The 20,732-nt window shown below is 36.9% G+C and overlaps 1 protein-coding gene across 4 annotated transcripts; it reads left to right on the top strand.

Annotated features, from left to right (window-relative positions):
• The first annotated feature begins 67 nt into the window (after positions 1-67).
• Positions 68-19,629, top strand: cc2d1b (coiled-coil and C2 domain containing 1B). Of its 4 annotated transcripts, none has more exons than XM_084410915.1 (27): positions 68-88; positions 953-1,065; positions 1,276-1,363; positions 2,360-2,501; positions 3,888-3,988; positions 4,091-4,204; positions 5,725-5,862; positions 5,965-6,268; positions 7,276-7,406; positions 7,989-8,067; positions 8,191-8,244; positions 8,735-8,877; positions 9,110-9,182; positions 9,768-9,895; positions 9,993-10,122; positions 10,661-10,833; positions 11,593-11,718; positions 12,672-12,730; positions 12,821-12,937; positions 13,099-13,172; positions 13,423-13,481; positions 13,561-13,612; positions 14,487-14,586; positions 14,820-14,910; positions 15,037-15,159; positions 17,549-17,587; positions 17,672-19,629. In XM_084410915.1, the coding sequence occupies exons 3-26, from the start codon at positions 1,301-1,303 to the stop codon at positions 17,558-17,560; spliced, it is 2,586 nt and encodes an 861-aa protein (XP_084267041.1). In that variant the 5' UTR covers positions 68-88; positions 953-1,065; positions 1,276-1,300; the 3' UTR covers positions 17,561-17,587; positions 17,672-19,629. The 4 variants fall into 4 exon arrangements, with proteins under 4 accessions (XP_084267041.1, XP_084267040.1, XP_084267042.1 ...); XM_084410914.1 differs by lacking the exon at positions 68-88 and adding an exon at positions 427-511; XM_084410916.1 differs by lacking the exon at positions 68-88 and adding an exon at positions 602-734 and having other exon boundaries at positions 8,738-8,877.
• Positions 19,630-20,732: the final 1,103 nt, after the last annotated feature.

Genomic DNA, 20,732 nt, shown 5'->3' with positions numbered 1-20,732 from the left:
TCTGAAACATGCATTCTGATTGAGTTGTTAACTGGAATGAGATTCACTTTATTCTGTGCTGCTCACATCACAAAAGGAATTTTAATTGGTAAGACTTTAATGTGCTCCCAGAAATACAACAAATAGCTTGGCAGAATTACAAGAGAATAACATATTTAGAAAATAATAAGAACACATGATTATACAAGTAGAGTTATTACACACCGGAATGTGCAATAAATTAAGTAATATAAAAACAATGAACTGAATATTGCACACATAGATTTGTAAAAGGAACCGTGTTTGAATATGTGAATATATGTGAATTTATGTTTTGCACAATGCCTGGCATTAAGTGGAAATATTGATATGGCATAAGGAATAATGATTCACCATTCTCTTTCATTGCATCTTTTTCAATATAGTGAATGCTGGTAACTGCCTGTTTCTTGACTGAGGCTGTCATCATTAGCGGAACATATGAAGTCATACGTACATGTTAGAAATATTGAAACGATGACTTTTATTTTCGGTGAGATATCCTTTTATTTTGAATAAGTGTCTCTGTGACTTCAAGGTTAGAACTTTTATTTTGAAAATGCTAAAGACCGATGTGGTCTGCCAGTGTTGGGCGTGGCCTGTCTTCATGTTTTCGTTGCATTGGTTGCTGCAGTGGCAAAACAAATCCAATGTTATATGTAACGTTACATCTAACGTTATGTGCCGCGCGGCGTTTTCATTAGAAATTCACTGAGGTAAATAAATTAACGTTTATTTATTTATTTTACAGTCAGATGGCTATCATTTAATACGCCAGTATCACGATTTAGCGATTGGGATATTAATAAGTTACATGTTATTCTGTTGACTTGAAGAATATGTAGTTTTCTGTCTGTGGTGAGTTTGTGTTGTTTTGATGCTGTCACTTATTCCGCATGATGTTTTTTGTTGTTTGCGTCACATAAACTGTCAGGTTTGTGAATCGCCTCGTACGGTCTGTAGGAAGGAAGGAGGAAGTGAAGTGGGTTTGCCGTTTGCGAGGAAAAGAAAGTAAACTCCTCCACATTTCTTTTCTGGATCACCGGGGTGAGTCAGCACAGCCCACGTGTTACCAAAACATGTGACTGTCGTTTGCTTTGATAAACTTCCTCTGAAGCTGCTGTCAGTCAACGATAAATCAACCTTCACGCTGTTATTTCGTACTCACGTGAAAACTTAGTTCAAGACTAAAACCCTTGTACATTTCTACATCACATTCTGACCTCAAGCATTCAGGTGTTTTTCTGTCCTGTAAAGGGTGGAGGAGTGGGAGAAGCTCGGGATGTTTGCCCGGAAAAACAAGCGAGCAGCGCCTAAAGGCCAAGGAGCAGCTGCAGCCAAACAGGTCAGTGTTCAGATGCTTTGCATATGATTGTCAGCTGTGAATGGTGTGAGGTAAAACATCTTAAAGAGACAGTTCACTTAAAAAAAGAAACCTGTCATTAATACTAAACTATACTAAATGACGACAAGTTTCATTTTTGGATGAACTATCCTTCATACCTGTTATTTACATTGGAAAGGGGCTGTGAGTTAGTTACCCTCAAATGATCTGTCCATCTCATGATCGCAGAGCCGGACAGTAACAGAGTACATTTACTTGAGTACAGTACTTAAGTACAATTTTGAGGGATCTGTACTTTACTTGAGTATCATTTTTGGGGAGTACTCATGACTTTACTCAAGTACATTTGAGAGGCAAATATTGTACTCTTTACTCTGCTACATTTCTATCCATAACCGTGAGTACCCGTTACTTCTAATAAAAAGGAAAAAAGAAAAATCTCGGAAACCCTCAATTTGTTGTTTCCCTCTCAAACATGATTGGATTGTGCAGGCGCCACTGATTGGGACAGTCTATCAGCAATCACCTTCAGCTTTCCGCCAAAGTCAACTCCATGGTCAGATTTAGATAAGAGACGAAACCATGGACGAAACAATGGATGAAGACGCAGCAAGATTCCATCCTGGGAATGTGCCAACCCCTGGCCCCACCTCGCCAGACTATTTCAATTTTCTGAATAAGTTAATGATAGTTTTCGCTTCAAGTGTTTGCTGTGTTTACCAATGTAAGCACTGTGGCAGTAGTAATGCAATATTTAGAAAATGTACTCTTGTACTCTTGATACTCAAGTACTTTTAAAAACAAGTACTTCAGTACTTTTACTTAAGTAGACATCTGACTGTAGTACTTTTACTTGTACTTGAGTAAAATTTAGCAAGGGGTATCTGTACTTTTACTCAAGTAATGAAGCTGTGTACTCTGTCCGCCTCTGCATGATCGTAATAAAGGGACTATTTGGATGGATCATGTGACATGTAAGCTTTTGTTTCTTTGTAGATGGGACTGTTGCTTGATTTCAAGCCTGATGATATGATGGATATGGAGGAAAATCTGGACGATCCAGCATTAGAAGCTGAATTTGCTGCCATTGTTGGGAAGAAACCCAATGCGGCTGCCAAGGGGAAAAAGGCTGGCAAAGGTGGGTATCATGATGCCTGTTTCTTTTTTTGAAATTCATATCATGACATGAATACAGACTGTATCTGTTGCAGCCAAACTTTAAAAGGTAGAATTTGAAATAGTATCATCTAATGGATTCTATAATGCACTCTTAATACATGTTGTGGTAGTGCCAAGGTCTGTATTACCTGGAGAGAGATGTACATTAGCATTCCCATTCATCTCAGTGGCTGTTGCTCGGCTGATGCAGAATCCCCCTGAATGACATAATGACAAAGCTGATTGGGTGATGTTTACACACATTCCTTGGCAAAAATGGCCTTAAACACCAAAAGTGCTAAACACTCAGCTTTAGTCAGGAAATTAACACAATTTAAGCAAATGCTCTATTTAAAAGGTTAGTTCACCCAAAAATGAAAATTCTGTCATCATTTACCCTCATGTCGTTCCAAACCCGTAAGACTTTCGTTCATCTTCGGAAAAAAAAGAGAGATATTTTTAATGAAATATGAGAGATTTCAGTCCCTCCATTGACAGCAATGCAACTACCACTTTGAGGCTTCAAAAAGTTCATAAAGAGATCGTAAAACTAATCCATTTGAATTGAGCGATATAGTCACATTTTGTTGAAGAGACACGATCGCTTTATATAATGACCAGATATACGGGCAAATTCCAAACGGCTTTATTGCACCCTTGAAGGGCACTTTGGGAAGGGGACGCCATTTGTAGGAGCGTTCCAAATGTAAGTGAACAACTGAATCACTTCACAAAGGCCATGTGCTGCCCTTCGGCGTGAGTAGGGTATAGGGATGCTCACTTCCGATTGGAATGTACCATCTTTTTAGTCTTCAGCAAAACAACAAACAGAAGCTCAACTGAACCTGCTTGACACATGAGAACAAACCTCATTGGTTCTTGCGGAAGCTTAAACGTACTGCGTATTTTGCGTATGGGCACAAGAATCCAACCTCATTGGTTCTCGCACATCAAGCGAACATGCTTGAGCTTCTGTTTATCATAACTGATGTGTGAGTTGATGAATGTTTGTAAGTTGTTCTTTTTTCTAATCTAAAGTTGGGGAAGGCTATTCCATGCTAAGTTACTTTATCTACAGTATTTGTGCAATTCTTATGATTAATTTGTGATTTAAAATGGTGTATGTATATATACTGTATATAACATTTGTGAACTTTACATGGCAACTTTTAGATGACTTTACATTTTGGAAAGATGCTTTTTGCAGCCAAATGGTATAATTACAACATCTACTAGCAGGGACTAATTGTATTATGGTAACCAGCCTGTTGACCCACCGGATAACGACTGGATGATAGGAGCCTGAAGGTCCTGGAAATGTTTTGTGAACGTTTAAATGAATCTAACTTGAATTTTTATGTTCAAGCTCCGTTACCAATGGAGGACATTGAAAAAATGGCGGAGGCCTGCATGAAAGACATTGATGATGATGACGATGACAGTCTGGAGGAGGATGAAGACCTCTTGGTAAATGAATTTTGAAAAAAAAATGTTTTCCCAGTTTCTAAGGTATCCCTCTCAGCACCTTCTGAATGTGTAACAATGAGTGTTTGTTGTGTTTCTCGCTAGGCCGAGCTGCAGGAAGTGGTTGATGAGGAGGAAACGGAAGACTCAGGTGCCGCAACCCCAACCTCCCCTGTTAGTGCGGAAACTCCTCCAGCAGAAACAACACCAGCAGCCCAGGTATCATCTCAGATTTATTTAGGAAGCTGTAATCATATTATCTTTGTACAGTTGTAATATCAAAGTTAGATTTAATCATTCTTTAAAGATAAGTGTAGTTATTTTTGTGTGACATAAGTATGGTAATGGTAACCCGTACTCAAAATTTGTGCTCTGCATTTAACTAATTAACCAACACGCATTAGGAGCAGTGAGTAGTGAACACACACACACATTCAAACCGTGGACACATACACCTAGAGCAGTGGGCTGCTAATTTTGCTGTGGCGCCCGGGGAGCGATTGGGGGTCAGGTGCCTTGCTCAAGGGCACCTCAGTCATTTCATTTCCTGCCGGTTATGAGAATTAAACCCGCAACCTTTGGGTTATCAGTCTGACACTCTAACCATTAGGCCACGACTGCCCACCAATTTTTTTATCATGTTGGTAATTCCATTGAATTGCTCATATAGAGATTGAGCCACCATTGATACACTACCGTTCAAAAGTTTGGGGTCAATATATATATATATTTTTTTTTAAATGAACTTGATCATTAAATTGATCAAAATTGACAGTAGTCCAGTTTTGAAGTTATTTACAATGTTACAGAAGATTTCTTTTTAGAAGAAAAACTTAAAAGAACTTTTTAAAAGAAAACAAAATCTCCTTAAAAACATCCTGACAAAAATAAATAGAACTGTTAAACACTGATAACAATGAGAAATGTTTTGCCATCACAGTAAATATATTACATTTTAACACATATTAAAATAGAAAAGTTACTGTATTTCAGTTATTAGTACAATTACATTAGTTATTGTAATATTTTAAAATATTACTGTTTTTACTGTATTTTTTATCAAATAAATGCAGCCTTGGTGAGCATAAGAGACTATGGTAATGTTTATGCAGTTATACTATATTTATCAGCAATCATTTAAACTTGGGATGTAGAAAACTACATATTTTCATAACCAACTAGTAGGTATAGCCCTGTATAATTTGGGTCTACCAAAGATAAGATGCATATTAATAGAAATCATAAAAAAAAAATGCTAGGTGGAAGTTGCTAAGAATCTGCCGCTAAAAAATATTAATGCCAATCAACTTTTGTAACATCCTGACTCATTTTTAATTCCATCCTAATTGAGTTGTTCACCAGCTTAGTTAAAATCTCTCCAGTTGTGATGTGTAGATTATTCATTTAAACATCTCAATCAATATAAGCTGTGTTTTTAAAGGGTACAAGGCTTTTTTGAGGCTTTTTCACAACTTTTAATAATGACTTAAATGAGCTCACTGTTTCTGCCTTAAATTGATACATTGTTTGCTAACTGCGTGATTTGTATATGTACTTGGACAGTCAGCTCTGATAACAGATCACTCTAAATTGTAAATGTAGACGCATGCATTTTCTGTTAAGCTGCTTTTGAAACGTTATGTATTGTGAAAAGCGCTATACAAATAAATGTGAATTGAAGTGAATTTTGTGTAAGTAATATGCCACTACATATACTTTTTTTTTCTTTTTTCTCACAGGACACTAAGGTTTCTTCAGTTCCTGGGAGCATTGAACACACCTTAGAGGAGAGAATAAACCTGTATAGGATGGCTGTTACCAATGCCAAATCTGCAGGGGAAACCTCTAAAGCTCGGAGATATGAGAGAGGCCTCAAGGTCAGCGTGGATATAGTGTCACTGCTAAAACAAACAAGCAAACTTTGGATACAAGAAAATAACTATTTTCATGATAATTGACGCTCTCATATTCTTGTTTAGACACTACAGACTATGCTGACATCAGTGCGAAAAGGGGGGAAGATAGACGAAACTGAGATTCCCCCTCCAGTTGCGTGTGGAGCATCTGATGGTCCCAGTCGGCCCCCTGTCCCTGCAGTGTCACCTGATCAGCACGGGGAGAGTGACAGCGCTGTAGAGATCTCTCCCGTCTCCTCGGAAGCCGCCCCTGTTGTCATGGATCCAGCATTAAACAGTAGAGACGAGTCTTCCGGTGTAACGTCTCCAGCTTCACCGTCATCTCCAGAAGGGGAACACGCTGGAAGTGGCACTCAATTGCACTTAGGTCAGTCAAGTGCTTTTGTCGAAACGCAAAAGGAGAACATACACAACCGTTTAAAAGTTTAGAGCCATTTTCATTCTCATTTTGAGCTTTTCTCAAATACATTTATAATATGACAAAAGTTTCTATTTTAAATAAATGCTGTTCTTCAGAAAATCCTGAAAAAAATATTCTTGAGCACCAAATCAGCATATTAGAATGATTTCTAAAGGATCATGTGACCCTGAAGACTGGAGTAATGTTGCTGAAAATTCAGCATTGCTATCATCACTGGAATAAATTCTATTTTAAAATATATGAACATGGAAAACAGTTATTTTAAATTGTAATCATATTTCACAATATTACTGGTTTTACTGTATTTTTGATCAAATAGATGTAGCCTTGGTGAGCATTAGAGACTTTATTTGAAAATTCTTACTGACCCTAAAATGTTAGTGTAAAATCTTAAATTGTTAAGCTGATATTATAATTTGTAAAGAAACCTGTCTATTCAAATTGAAAATATTACAAAATAGAAGCATTTTCACTATTTGACTTGCATTTCTGGATGCGATTTTATCGTTATGAGATCATACCAATTTTTAGCTTTTGATCAGTATTTTAATACAGACTTGTTCACTACTTTTTTATTAATATTTGACAACAATTATGTGTATTTACTAGTGGAGCTTATATTAGGCTTTTCTGGTTAATAAATTGTTCCCTGCTGTCCAGTGTCCAACAACCCTAAAAAAAATTGGTTTATATTGATCATATCATTTGATTTGAATCATTTGTCATTTTCATTAATGGTAGTAGTCATAGTTCAATGTACAAATGCAAATGCAAAAAAAAAGAAAGAAAAAAGGTTATTGTTTTTGTTCATAGGATCATCATGGCTGGATGTGGAAAGCAAACTATGTTGAAAATAAGGGTTTTCCCCCTGACTTACTAATTTAACTAAAATTTTGACAGTCTGCATAGCTGTTCTTGTAAAGAGCGCATTGTGGTTTTCTCTGCTCCTTAAGCAATCTCTACAGTCGGACAGCCCACTAAAGGCGTTCTGCTGGAGCGACAGAAAGAGTACAGGATGGCAGCTCTCAAGGCCAAACAAGCAGGAGAGATTGACCAAGCCAAAATGCATATAAAGGCCAGTAAGGTAAGATGTGGTTTATATTCAAATCTATACAGCCATGTATTGCTAGGTCTGTGCTGTTAATTTCAAATAGTGGCATACATATCAAAATTCAGGGCTTGTCCTTAATGTTCTTGTATTTTTGTTAATTGTACATTGTTGGAATTAGTTAATTAGTTTTACACAGTTGATATATGAAGAGATTTGCAAATGTAGTTGTTTCTTTGTCATGGAAACTCTTTTGGTTTAATGTTTTGCACTCTCCTGTAACAGACGTTGCTTTATACATGTATCACACGCTGTCAATGTGTCTTTTTCCGTTTGCCTTCTGCTCTAATATGGAAATTTTGACTTAAACTTTCCAAAGACTTTGTAACTCAAAGACTTTACTGTTGTCAAGTACTGTTTCAATTCGTGGCATCAACCACTTCAACTATGTTGTCATGCAAGTTTGGATATTCTTCTTAACCAAGTGTCTTGTTCCCGTAAACCGTGATTTTTCTAATAACTCACTTGTAACAAAAATGTGCTAAGTTATTTGGGGTATTCAAGACTTGTAGGAAGTAGACAAAGAGAAGCTCTATGCTGTTTGCTTGTTTGGCTCAGGGATTCGATGCAGCAATTGAGGCTTTGGAGAAAGGCCAGCCGGTGGATGTGAGCTCCCTTCCGCCCCCTCTTTCTCAAGGTAAGAACTGAATTGTCATCAGTCAAGAGAATGATACTATATAAGCCATGACGTGTCACATATTTGTTATAAATTTCCAAGGCATGTAGCATTATAGAGTAAAGGCTTAATTCTTTTCCACAGCATCCACCCAAGCCACACCTCAGACTGCTGTTAAAATCTCACCTTCAGCACCTGGTTAGTACACCAAGTATTTTCAGAGACGGAGCATATTTATTTTTTTCTACGTTAACCCGGTCAGTTTTTGGATTGACAACCGCATTTACTTATAGGTGTCAGTCTCGAAATGTCCCATTTACACAGCAACTTGTAGTAGCATCTCAAATATGAACGTGCAACGGGAGTCAAGCCAGAATTTTCTAACCAGTAACCATAGCGATCGTGACCAAAGTAATATCAAAGATGATAACGCCCATAAAACGGAGAAGTCTCATCACTTTTGACACTACAAAAGTCCAATCAAGCGGCGACTTCGTCGATTCACAATGAGAATGCAGTTGTGGATTTACGGGAGTTTGGTTCTAGAATGCGGTTGTCACTCCTGTAAATAACTGAACTGTGTGTGAACTTAACTGTATTAATGACTTACTAGTAGTCTGATTATCGTCAAACCTGAATTACTGTATTTGCTTTCTCCTCGTCTCATTTCGAGTTTTTGTTATACCAGCAGATAGCGTTTCTGGCCCGGCTCAGCCCAAGACTGTTCTTGAAGCTCTGGAACAGAGGATGGCCAAGTACAAAGAGGCCTTCACACAAGCTAAGGCCAGCGGGGACGAGCGCAAAGCCCGCATGCATGACCGCATTGCTAAAGTTAGTAAAACTGTCAAAATGACACCTAAACCTCAAATAATGGTATATTGTCACCACTGAATGTCCTCGAACTTTCAGTTTCTCTTGCATTGTTTCCTTTTTAGAGTTTATCTGATTGTGTAAATCCATTCAAGTTCATGTTAACATACCACACCACATTTTACTCATAGCGAGGTGGTGTTTGCGCAGACTTGTTGATTTCAGAGTATGTTCTTGTTTCTGTGGCCCACAGCAATACCAGGCTGCCATACGTGCCCATAAAGCAGGTCGACCTGTCAATTATGACGAACTTCCAGCCCCTCCAGGTCAGTTGAGTAGTCTGACTCTTTTGTAGTAAAAAAGACCTTAGATATCTTAGACATTTTGCTTACATAGTTTTGTGTATATGTACACTACCGTTCAAAAGTTTCGGGTCAGAAAGAATGTTCAATGTTTTTGAAAGTCAATTTTAAAAAACTGTTTTCAATTTTAATATATCTTAAAATGTAACTTATTCCTTTGATGGCAGAGCTGAATTTCAGCATCATTACACCAGTCGTCAGTGTCACATGATCCTTCAGAAATCATTATGATGATTAGCAGCTCAAAAAATATTACTCATTAATGTTAAAACAGTTGTGTTGTGTTGCTTTAATATTTATTATATTCTCTGGTGAATATAAAGTTCAAAAGATCAGCATTTATTAAGTGGAAATCTTTAATGCCAGACATTTAATTCATACAGTTGAATTCATTTAGTTATACATGCTTAATTCATACATTTAGTTATGTTAACACATACAGGCTTGAAGAAAGTATGTTTCTTTCCAAAAAAACAAAAAACAAATTCTTGAATGATATGCATGCTGAGAAAACTGAGGAAACATATTAAATTAAAGCGTTCCCTATAGGCTTTCCTCCAATCCCAGGCCAGAAGGCCGCTTCTCCTGACCAGGGATTGGCTGCTGTCCTGGAAACTGCCAATAAGCTGACATCTAATGAAGCTGATGATGGTGAAGAGGAAGATGAAGAGGAGAAGGTACTTTCCTAAATTCTGTAGCAGTTCTTACAAGTTCCAATTATTTTTTTTTATTTTTTTTTTTAAAGAAGTGACCATAATGTTATTTGATTTCTAGGTTAAGGCTCCAAAAGCAGTAGACCAGAAGAAGCCCACTCTTGCAGTACAGCCTACAGTACAGGAGCCCAAGAGGACGCCTTCACCTTCCCCAGACAGAACATCCAAAAGAGGAAGTGTGCCTGACACCGGTAGAGTTGTGATTTAAGATGGCCTGTTAATTGTGACGCTGTTGTATTCATAACTGATTAATGTATGCAAAATCCCAGTCAAACGTGTAGAGGTTACACGTTTACTTCAGGATTTGACTCGATTACGATTCAGAGGGCAACGATTCAATTATAAAACGATCCGATTTTTCCCAACGATTTATGCTCACTTAAGACGTAACCGACAATGTTTACGTGAATACTCGCCATATTTTGAAATAATTCTGTGTATCTGACCGTTGATGCGCAATAAGCCTCTAAAGAGAACTGAATTGGTGATTGCATGCTGTGGCTTATTGCGCTTAATACCTCTGTTCTACAGCAAGCACGTCCTGCACTTTATATTCTCATTCATGTATGTTGTTTTCGTAAAAAACAAAACATCAGATGCAAATTCTTTGCTCCCTGAGGACACATGCAACTTTTCTTTATTGATGTATAATATATATATATATATATATATATATATATATATATATACATCTACAAACGGGTTTAAATCAGGTTATTGTCTCCTCAGCTCAGCAGCAGCTGGAGTTTCTGGAGGGCCTCAGAAGGCAGTACATGAAAGCAGCGCTGCAGGCAAAGCAGAAGAATGACCTAGAGCAGGCCAAGACCCTCCTGCGCACAGCAAAGGGTTTGGACCCCTTGATAGAAGCCGCCCGCAGTGGCAAGACTGTGGATGTAAGCAAGGTAACCACACTGTTTCCGTGTTTTTATTATAAATTCTTTAAATTGCCCCTATTGTGCTATTTTTAAAGTTGATGGTTTTGTCTCCTTCAATAAGTTTACATGCATCCAAGGTCAAAAAACACCTTTTTTTTTTCTCTTTTTTTCAAATTATAATAAATTGCGGCGTCACCCCTTTTCTCACTGTGTCTGAAACGGTTTGATAAAGAATTCAGTCTTCCTAAACCCCTTCTTTCCGAGAGTCTACTCTACTCTGATTGGTCAGATGGCCCAGTCTGTTGTGATTGGTCTACTGCTTACAGCGCGTGTCAGAAACCAAAGTCCGAAATTTCAGCTTCTGGTCTTCCTCAGCACTTATACACAGTGACAGTGAACAGTAACAATGGCTTCAGTTTTACCGTGTCGGTTTCAAGTCCTCATCCTTCTGCAGCGCAGAAAACAGTGTCTTCTCAACATGTCGACAACATGAACCAAACTCTTCCAGGTCTCAGCTACAACTACAGTGTTTGAGGGCGGGTCGAAGTAGACTTTTGCAGGTAGCCATTATGCATGAAAACCATTATGCAAACTTCGTACAGGAAGTAAGACCGGAATTACTGACAACTGACAATTACTTTCTTTTGGGAGTCAATAACTCCATTTATCATGCACACTTATCTTTGAAACTTTGCAGACCTTTTACATTCACAATGTAAGCATAGTAGGGGCACTTTAACAAATCCATAATGAAGTAATGATTAATAATCAGCTTTTATGCTTCAGGTGCCTTCACCGCCTGGAGATGAGGACGAGGAATTTATTCTAGTCCATCACAGTGATGTTCAGATCTCAGAGAAGGCTGAGGAGGTCTACACTCAACTCGCCAAACTACTCAAAGAGCAACATGAGGTAACAGGAAGGTGGTGAAATTATGAAGTAACAGAGTGAACGGATCTATGCCAAAACCTAGTGAGCTGCCTTGCTGTCTACTGCTTACTTAGGCAACTACCTTTGAACTGGTTCTGAAATGAAAGTGAATGAATTTGAACACGTTGTATGTGCACGCTAATAGGTTCTCTTCTGATTGCAAAAGTTTGATATTAATTTGCTGTTCAACAGATTGATACTCTAATAAACATAAAAATACATAGTGGGTAAAACAGTCGAGTTATAATCAATAAAAGTATATTTATAGTCAATATTTCACAAATATCACTCACAAGAAACGTGCTACACTTGATTCCAACATAATTTGCTATTAGCATGTTGCTATGCAAACAACAATATATTAAACAAAAATAAACATCAGGTAAAATGTATTATTCAATATAAGTATATTTATAGTCCATATTTCACAGGCGACATCGTGCTCGCATGCTATACAGTTGATTTTAATAGAGTTTGATATTAGCATGTTGCTAAATTAACAACTGTACTCTAATAAGCATAAAAATACATATTGGGTAAAATAGTCAATTTATATTCAGTTAAAGTATATTTCAAGTCAGTTTTCCACATCGTGCTCACAAGAAGCGCATGCTATTTTGTTGATTTTAGTAGAGTTTGATGTTAGCATGTTGCTAAGCTAAAAACTATACTCTAATTAGAATAAAAATACATATTGGGTGAAATAGTAAAAAAAAGTATTTACTATAAATAAGTGTTTATAATCAATATCTTGCTTCGTCTTATGATTTTTTCCACTGAGCTTGTAACAGAGCATTCTGGGATAGCATTTCAATTGGGAGCACACCTGTGATTCCCTTAAAATGTTGTCTGAGTAGGTTGCCCACTAGGTTTTGGGACAGGACCTTTAAGAGGATTTGGATATGTGAGTAGGACATGTTTCCTTTCTTCTTCAGAAATGTGTGACATACTCCAAGCAGTTCACACACATGGGGAATGTTGCAGAAACAACCAAGTATGTATCGCATCAATGCCCCAATTTCAGTAAATCAAATCCAAGCGATTTCAACTGGCATTTCATTTATTCCCATTTTCCCTCTTTTAGATTTGAGAAGATGGGTGAACAGTGTAAAAAGAGCCTGGAGATTCTTAAACTGGCGCAGAACAGGGGGCTTCAGCCTCCTAAACATCACTTTGAGGAGAGAACATATCGCACTGTCAGGTCTGACACTCTTTCTGCAGATCTCACATTAATAAAAAAATAGAAGCCCAATACAGTTTCTTGATCTGAGGATCTTCTACAGGAAGCACCTCTGTTCACTACTGTTCAACACTACCATCAAATATCATTTGTTTTCTTTTTCTTGACTTCTTTTCTTCTAGGATCTTTCCGGAGCTCAGTAGCACAGACATGGTTGTGGTCATTGTTAGAGGCATGAACCTTCCTGCTCCCTCTGGTAAGCTTTAAACATCTGGTCTTGAAAAATGAAACTAAACAAATGTATATTTATGCATATATTTTATCCAAAGTGACTTAGAGTGCATTTAAGGCATACGTTTTTTTAGTATGAGTGTCACCTGGGAACTTTCGGGTTGAGTAACAGGAACTTAAATAAAATTTCAAACAAATAATGCAGTCTTTAATAACCTCATACTAGTAAGGAAGTATCTTGCTTTTAAAGTCTTCCCCTCTGCTTCTTTTGAAAGGTGTTGCAACAAATGACTTGGATGCCTACGTTAAGTTTGATTTCCCGTACCCCAGTACAGTGAGTATTAGTTCTCTAGGCTTCATTTTACCTTGTCATCCATTTTTAGTTTATTTATGACTGTCTCTGTTCACTTTAGGATCAACCTCAGAAATATAAAACATCAGTCATCAAAAATACCAACAACCCAGGTAAAATGTTTAACTATTCATTTTTGTATTATTAAATAATTGGTATTATACAGTACCGTTTAAAAGTTTTTTTTTTATATATATATATATATATATATAATCATCTTAAGCTCACCAAAGCTGCATTAATTGAATCAGTAAAAACAGTAATATTGTTAAATATTATTACAATTAAAAACCTTTCCATTTTAATCTATGTAAAAATACTATTAAAAAAATAAATCATTCTAATATGCTGATTTGCTGCTCAAGAAGCATATCTTATTATTATCAAAAGTTGTGCTGCTTATTTTTGTCAAAACCATAATTAAAAAAAAATCATATTTCAATATTAGAAATTTCCAAAGAACAGCACTTGAAATATAAATATTTTGTAACATTGTCTTTACTGTCACTTTTGATCAGTTTAATGCATCCTTGCTGAATAAAAGTAATACAAGTATTGCATGTGATTTCATGCATAATGTGATTGCATTGATGTTAATATATAACATCTGTGGTCTCCTCATATTATAATAATAATAATAAAACTATATATATATATATATATATATATATATATATATAAAACTATATTATTCTGCTTTATACACAGATACTAGACAAACAAATAAATACACAGAACAATAAATACACAGAACAAACAAACAAATAAATAGACATGAATATATAAAAATTTAGATTTTATTATATGAGGAGACCACAGAGTGATAGGAGAGTGCAGGAAATCAGTTGGCTGGGAGTATACAGTTATACAGTTGTTTAGTGATCATTATACGAAAATGTTTGACTGCAGATCACCAAAATGAAGTATTATAGAAAGCCATGTAATTAATATTTGCTGCTGAAGTTGAATTATTTGTTGTCTTTGCAGAGTATAACCAGAGCTTCAAACTGAACATCAACCGTAACCACCGTGGCTTCAGGAGAGTTGTACAGTCTAAAGGCTTGAAGCTGGAAGTGCTGCACAAAGGGTGAGTGTTCCTCAGACAACAATTATCTCCAAATAATCCTAAATTTAGGATATTTTCAAAAATTATAGTACTTAGTTTTATTAAATTTTAATTTGTATTGGAGGGACCCACAGGTCTAGAGAAACATCTGACCTGTGCTGGCCTGATTGAACTCTGTGACTGCTGTGGTGCATGCTGGGTCAGTGTGAGTAGGTGGAGCTGAGCTTGACACTGACCTCTTTGTCTTGTGACAGTGGCTTCCTGAGGAGCGACAAGCCGGTAGGAACAGCCCACCTCAAACTAGAGAAACTGGAAGCTGAAAGTGAAGTGAGAGAAATAGTGGAGGTGAGCGGGATGTGATTGCAAACCAGATGTGATTGCAAACGTGTGTTTAACAGATGAACTTGAACTAAAATGGGACATTCACACACCATGTTTACATTTGTGCATCGGCCTCATTTGTGTATGCAGCTTATGGATGGGCGAAAGGCCACAGGCGGTCGTCTGGAGGTGAAGGTGCGTCTCAGAGAGCCACTGGGTGGGCAGGACCTTCAGACGGTCACAGAGCGATGGGTGGTGTTAGAGGAGCCACAGGTTAGTGCTGCTGTCTCATGACGAACAAATCTGCTCAATGACTCATTTCTTCCTGTTCTCTTGCTATTAAAAGTGATTAGCGTCACACTTGCCAAAAATGTTAACATTAAAGGAGAACTCCGGTCAATTTTAACATTGAGCTAATTTTTTTGTACATTTGGAGTGCTGTCAGTACAGAGAACAACGACAAAAATCGGTGTTGCCTACACCGTGTTATCCTCGTTTTAAAATTTGCACCCTGTTGACTTCAGTGGGGCAAGTTTTAAACCTGCTTTTAGCCTCTTAACATCCTTGATGTGTCATTACAAGTGCACAGGTCATGTGAGTGATTCCTTCGGAGTGAACGCGGGTGAATCTGACTGCAGTAGATGTGAAAGATATTAATAAAAATGATGTTAATTCAGCCAGCGCACATACCTGTATTTACATCCTGTTTTCGGTCGAAGTCCACAGTAGTCGATTGTCGAGTTCACGTGCGTGATCATAGGTAACTAAACCTATGCGCGTGAACTCGACAATCGATTACTGTGGACTTCGACCGAAAACAGGATTTGCACCCTGCACACACTGCAAAATTCACTTTTATAGGAGTTTGAACACAGATGTGTGTCCACAGTATCTGTAAACAGTCAGCCTATAATGGTAGAAATCCACCCACTCCAACAACAACAAAAGTTGTTTCTGAAAGATTTTTTAGATTAGCATGACAGTAAATGCTAATCAATGAGTTGAATCAACTTAACTCCACAACAACTACATACATGTATCTACTAACCGTTCAGAAACGCCCAGTTGCATTCTAAAAGTTGTAACTTCTTCTAGAGTCTCTCCATCAGTGTCCGACTCTGGTTCGACTATGTATATATATTTGAATATCTAAGGCTGAACACCACTAAGCTACTGACAATTTCTGGCTTTTTAGCTGCGTGAGATTCTCAAGTTTTGTTGTTGCCGGAGTATCTAAAGCATGAGCTGTAATGGCTTTGCCCTCTTCTGGAAAGGGGGCAGGGAGCAGCAGCTCATCTGCATTTAAAGGGACACACAACAACGCTGTGTTTTTGCTCACACCCAAATACGGGCAAATTTGACAAGCTATAATAAATGATCTGCGGTGTATTATATGCTGAAACTTCACAGACACATTCTGGGGACACCTGTGACTTGTATTACATCTTGTGAAAAGGGGCATAATAGGTCTGCTTTAAGATATGAGGTCATTCAAGGTGTATCATACAAAGTTAATGACACAAAGGAAGTGTTATATGAAAATATTAGTGGAAAAATTAAAAAGATTACAGATTACACGTAATAACTTCTTTTTTTTTCTGGTGAAACAAAGGCCTGTGTGTTTAATTGGACCACCTTATAATGATACGTGAAGAAAATAGGACAGAAATATATTAACATTATTACTTCTATTACTACTACTTATAGTAATTAATAAGAATATTATTATTATCACCAACAACAACAATAATATAATAATAGTAATTTAATAATTGATATAGTACTATTATATAAAATTCCTGTTGGCCAAAAAGTGGACCAAAAACTTTTTAATAAAGTAATAAATTAATAAATAAAAATATTATTATTGTCATTCTACCATTCTACAAGAATATTTTATTGCATTATTTCAGGTTCAGTGTGAATAAATGCTTGTTACAAACTACAGTATGTTTCCATCCTCCTAATTTTATGTGAATTTTGGGATATCAAATAAAAAAAACGCTAGGATACATAATTTAAAAAAAATTGCATAAAACATATACATCTAATTGAGGCAGATAAATAAATAAAAAAATCCGATAAGAAGTGCATAATCTAAGATGGAAATGCATTTACCAAATAAATCCTGGACACACAACAAAAAGCTTGCATGATTTTGCCTAAAAAACAGAGGATGTGATTGGATAGCTGGCCTAACCAGTGGACCAATTTCTTTGCACAGCATCTCAGATGTTGGTTTAGTCATTCTGAAATGCCATCAAAATGGTTGTGCATAATTAGCTCCCAGAAGTGTCTCACACGAGAACATTCCCAAACACCAGGCATCCGCCTCCGAGCGCGAGATAACACGACAGCTTCTATTGCGTTTCGTCTGCACGCTTTAAGGCACGAGTCGTTTGTGATGTATTGAAAAAAAGAGCCACAGTGGCTTTCCTAATTGCCACAATTTCTCGGTTTTCTTAAGCTCATGGGATGGAAACGGCTTTATTTGCAAATGTTTTATGCGATATAGCAATTTTAAGCATGTTAAATCTGCAACTTTGGATGGAAACAGCTACTGTAAGTTACATAAAATAACTAAATCTGTATGACAACTAATAGTCTGACAGTACTTCATGATTCTGAGTTATTTGGTTCTGTCATCTGTTGTCTGTGTTAGGTACTGCTGTAACTGACACTGTGATTCCCTCTTCACCAAGTAAGAAAGTTTGCCCTGCTTCTAATGACCGATACGTTCTCACATTCGTGCTCCACCTCACCTCACAGTGGATTTTTCTTTCAGGTCTCGGCGGGTTTATCGGAGCAGATGAAGGTATGGACGGTGAAAGCTCAACAGTGCTGCTAGCTTTGGGTACAAACCAAGCGATTGAGATCGCGAGGAACTTTTCTCAAGCCGTTCACAGACAGACATGGTAACTGACAGAGACCGTTAGCTTGTTTTGTTTTTTTATCAGGGTAAAGAGGTTGGACCAGGATGTAACAGTTGGGGTGGTTATTAAAAACACAGGAGATATTATTAAAAGGAGCGGGAAAATTTGCACAGACTTGCGTGAGATTGATATGCCTTTTAAATGGGCCTTTTGAGATTGATTGCTCACCCCAACTGGTACATTAAACCATTGAAGCTGAAGCCAATGAGAGCTAACTCTTTTTTTTTTTTTTTTACTGCTCTGGGATGCACTTATGCACTAATGCCAAAGTAATCACTGCTGCTGCAGTAAGATGAATGACTTAATCTGTTCTCCCTTAAACCAGAACCTGTTCCTGTCGTATCTTCAATACTAATGTATGACTGCTATGCAAATGAGTTCTATGCGACCAGCTATGCAAAAAGGTTTGAGTTTGAATCCCAAACATTCTGTCAGACATTTCAAAACTTGTTTACACCCTATGTGAATACACAGCATTGTTTATACAGATAGGCCGTGCTAAAGTACTGCTGTTAAATATCATATTCCTTATGAATACCATTAAAGCCATAAACCAGCTATTACTAGATGAACCAGATGTAAATTATTCATCAAATGTTCTGAATAGCCATGTTTGGAAATTGTTGAAAATGTATATAAATATATCTTTTTTTTTCAGTAAATGTATGCTTAAACAAGCTTTTTTTCAGCACTTTGCTGATAATCACTCAGACTAGAACTGGTGCTGTAAGATTTGAGTACACACTCTCTGATCAGAAGAGCCAGTTTATTTAGCAATAATTTAAGTTAGCAAAAGTTAAGATAGTAAAGGTAGATTTTCGAGCGATTCTGCATTGTTTTATATATATATATAAAATGACCCTTACATAATTTATGAGAAAAATCGTTTAGTTACCCTCTTCTTGCGCTTTATGGTCTTGCTCTTTACTAGTCGCTCCTAGTAGGCACTTTATCCACGTTTAGTCAATGTTTACATTGTGGTCTAGTGCGCACTTAAAGGGACGGTTCACCCAAAACTAAAAATGATGTCATTTACTCACCCTCAAGTTGTTCCAAACTGAAATGAATTTTTTTTTCTGCTGAACACAAAATTTATTTTATAGAATGTCTATAACCAAACAGTTGATGACCCCATAGTATTTTTTTTTTTTTTTTTTTATTGGGGCCCATCAAATGTTTGGTTACTCATACTCTTCAAAATATATTCTTTCATGTTCAGCAGAAGAAAAATTATACAGATTTAGAACTTTAGGGTGAGTAAATGACAGAATGAAAATTTTTGGGTGAACTATCCCTATAAATTGTTATATTCATACAGACACGATATCTTTTGATTTCACTTGCCAAAGCGATGATCTCAGAAACAGCTTAGCTTTGTAACATTTGGTTACAAGTTCAAAAATACCTCAGTTTTGGCCCATTTATACTGTGGTGTGTTGAACTGACTGACATTTGGCTATTAAGTGTGGACAATGTGCGATCTAGAGCCATCAGACTAGTTCTCACTCTGTCCATTCATTTCAGTTACAGTTCCCATCTCATGTGAATTGTGTGGTTTAGCACATTTTTAAATTGCACTGTCAGTGTCTATTCTTCATTAAGTGGTTATTTCATCCATCGCTAGGTTTATATTGAAAAAAAACGGACTCGATTGTCTGGTCATGTTACACATGCCATAATGTTTCACTTTAGTCATGCTGTTCTCAATGCATCTTTCCACTCTTTCCCTGCAGAATCTGCCATGTAATGTATTTTCATTTCACACCAAGTTTGTGAATCTGTTGTTTTGTTATTAAACAAGAGAAACAAAGATCTGTAGCTCCTGATATTTCTTGATTTGAAATGGATAATTTTATTTGACTTTTAATGGAAACTGTTAATATAAAAAATTAGTTTTCAGTTTCATGTACAACGATGACGGTTTTGTATATTCAACAGGTTTGATAAAGTATGCTTTTATTGACATTTGTAGTGTACAATAAAGAAAGGTGGTATATTTTTCCTTTTCTTTTTTGGCTTTTCATACATTGCGAATTTATTTCCATTCCTCCCCTCCCCTCCCCCCCCCCCCATGTCAGGTTTTAACAGCGATTAATCACAGATCAAACCAATAGTATGTAAAACTGAGCAGATCGTCCTTTGAAATGCTGTCAAAATGCAAAGATATTCAGAGAATTACAAGTTCTCGTTTGTTTCAGCATGCATGCTGTTACTCTTTGGGCCGGCCAAAAAAAAAAAAAAAACGGAAAAAGGCTATGGTTAACGAAATATATAAATGTCAAAATATACAATACTGCACATCTAGCAAAACAATGGCAAAGGTGGATACAGGGAGTAACAAAAGGCTGTTTTGAACAGTGTTTATGGAAAAACAATACAGACTTCATGTGATGCCATTTATTTTTCATGAACAGTCTGCTTCCAAAGCTGTCGGCACTCTTCACCAAAAGCCAGAAACACATGCTTTGTCTCAACTGTTGACCTGCTAATAAAGGGCTGTGCTGTGGATCTTCATATCAGCTGCTGTCCTCATTCATGCATGGGCCATCTGATGAAATCAACCATATCTGAGAGTCGTTATGCAAAACCATCCCACCTTTACTTTGAAGATGAACTACAGTTTGATTGTCATGTCAAAATACTACTTCAGCTGAAGTCTAGTTAGCTAAAGAGGGCTTGTTAAAACACTCTGAGGTCACAATGCCTACATCAGTTTAGATATGATTGACAATCTAGTTGACCTTTGGAATGTCTTGATGGACGTATCATGAAATTTTAAGGCAAAAGCCCTTTTCTTTTAAAATGTCATCCACAGTGATTTCCCAAATTCCAAGCGCTCCTTATATTGGTAGTTTTCCATTTTTGGAAAAATTCCAGAATTAGCTGGCTAACCGTTGTAGTAATCAATCATGT

The sequence above is a fragment of the Rutilus rutilus genome (genome assembly GCF_951802725.1).
Source record: "Rutilus rutilus genome assembly, chromosome: 6".
Lineage (NCBI taxonomy): Eukaryota > Metazoa > Chordata > Actinopteri > Cypriniformes > Leuciscidae > Rutilus > Rutilus rutilus.
This window is presented reverse-complemented; position numbering and strand designations above follow the sequence as displayed.

What these genes read in the sequence shown, in the direction of transcription:
- cc2d1b (XM_084410915.1), top strand. Translation starts at nt 1,301, where the DNA reads ATGTTTGCCCGGAAAAACAAGCGAGCAGCGCCTAAAGGCCAAGGAGCA. An exon ending in TCCGCCCCCTCTTTCTCAAG is followed by an intron (nt 8,068 to 8,190) that starts GTAAGAACTGAA and finishes TCTTTTCCACAG; the next exon opens with CATCCACCCAAGCCACACCT. An exon ending in ATTTCCCGTACCCCAGTACA is followed by an intron (nt 13,482 to 13,560) that starts GTGAGTATTAGT and finishes TGTTCACTTTAG; the next exon opens with GATCAACCTCAGAAATATAA.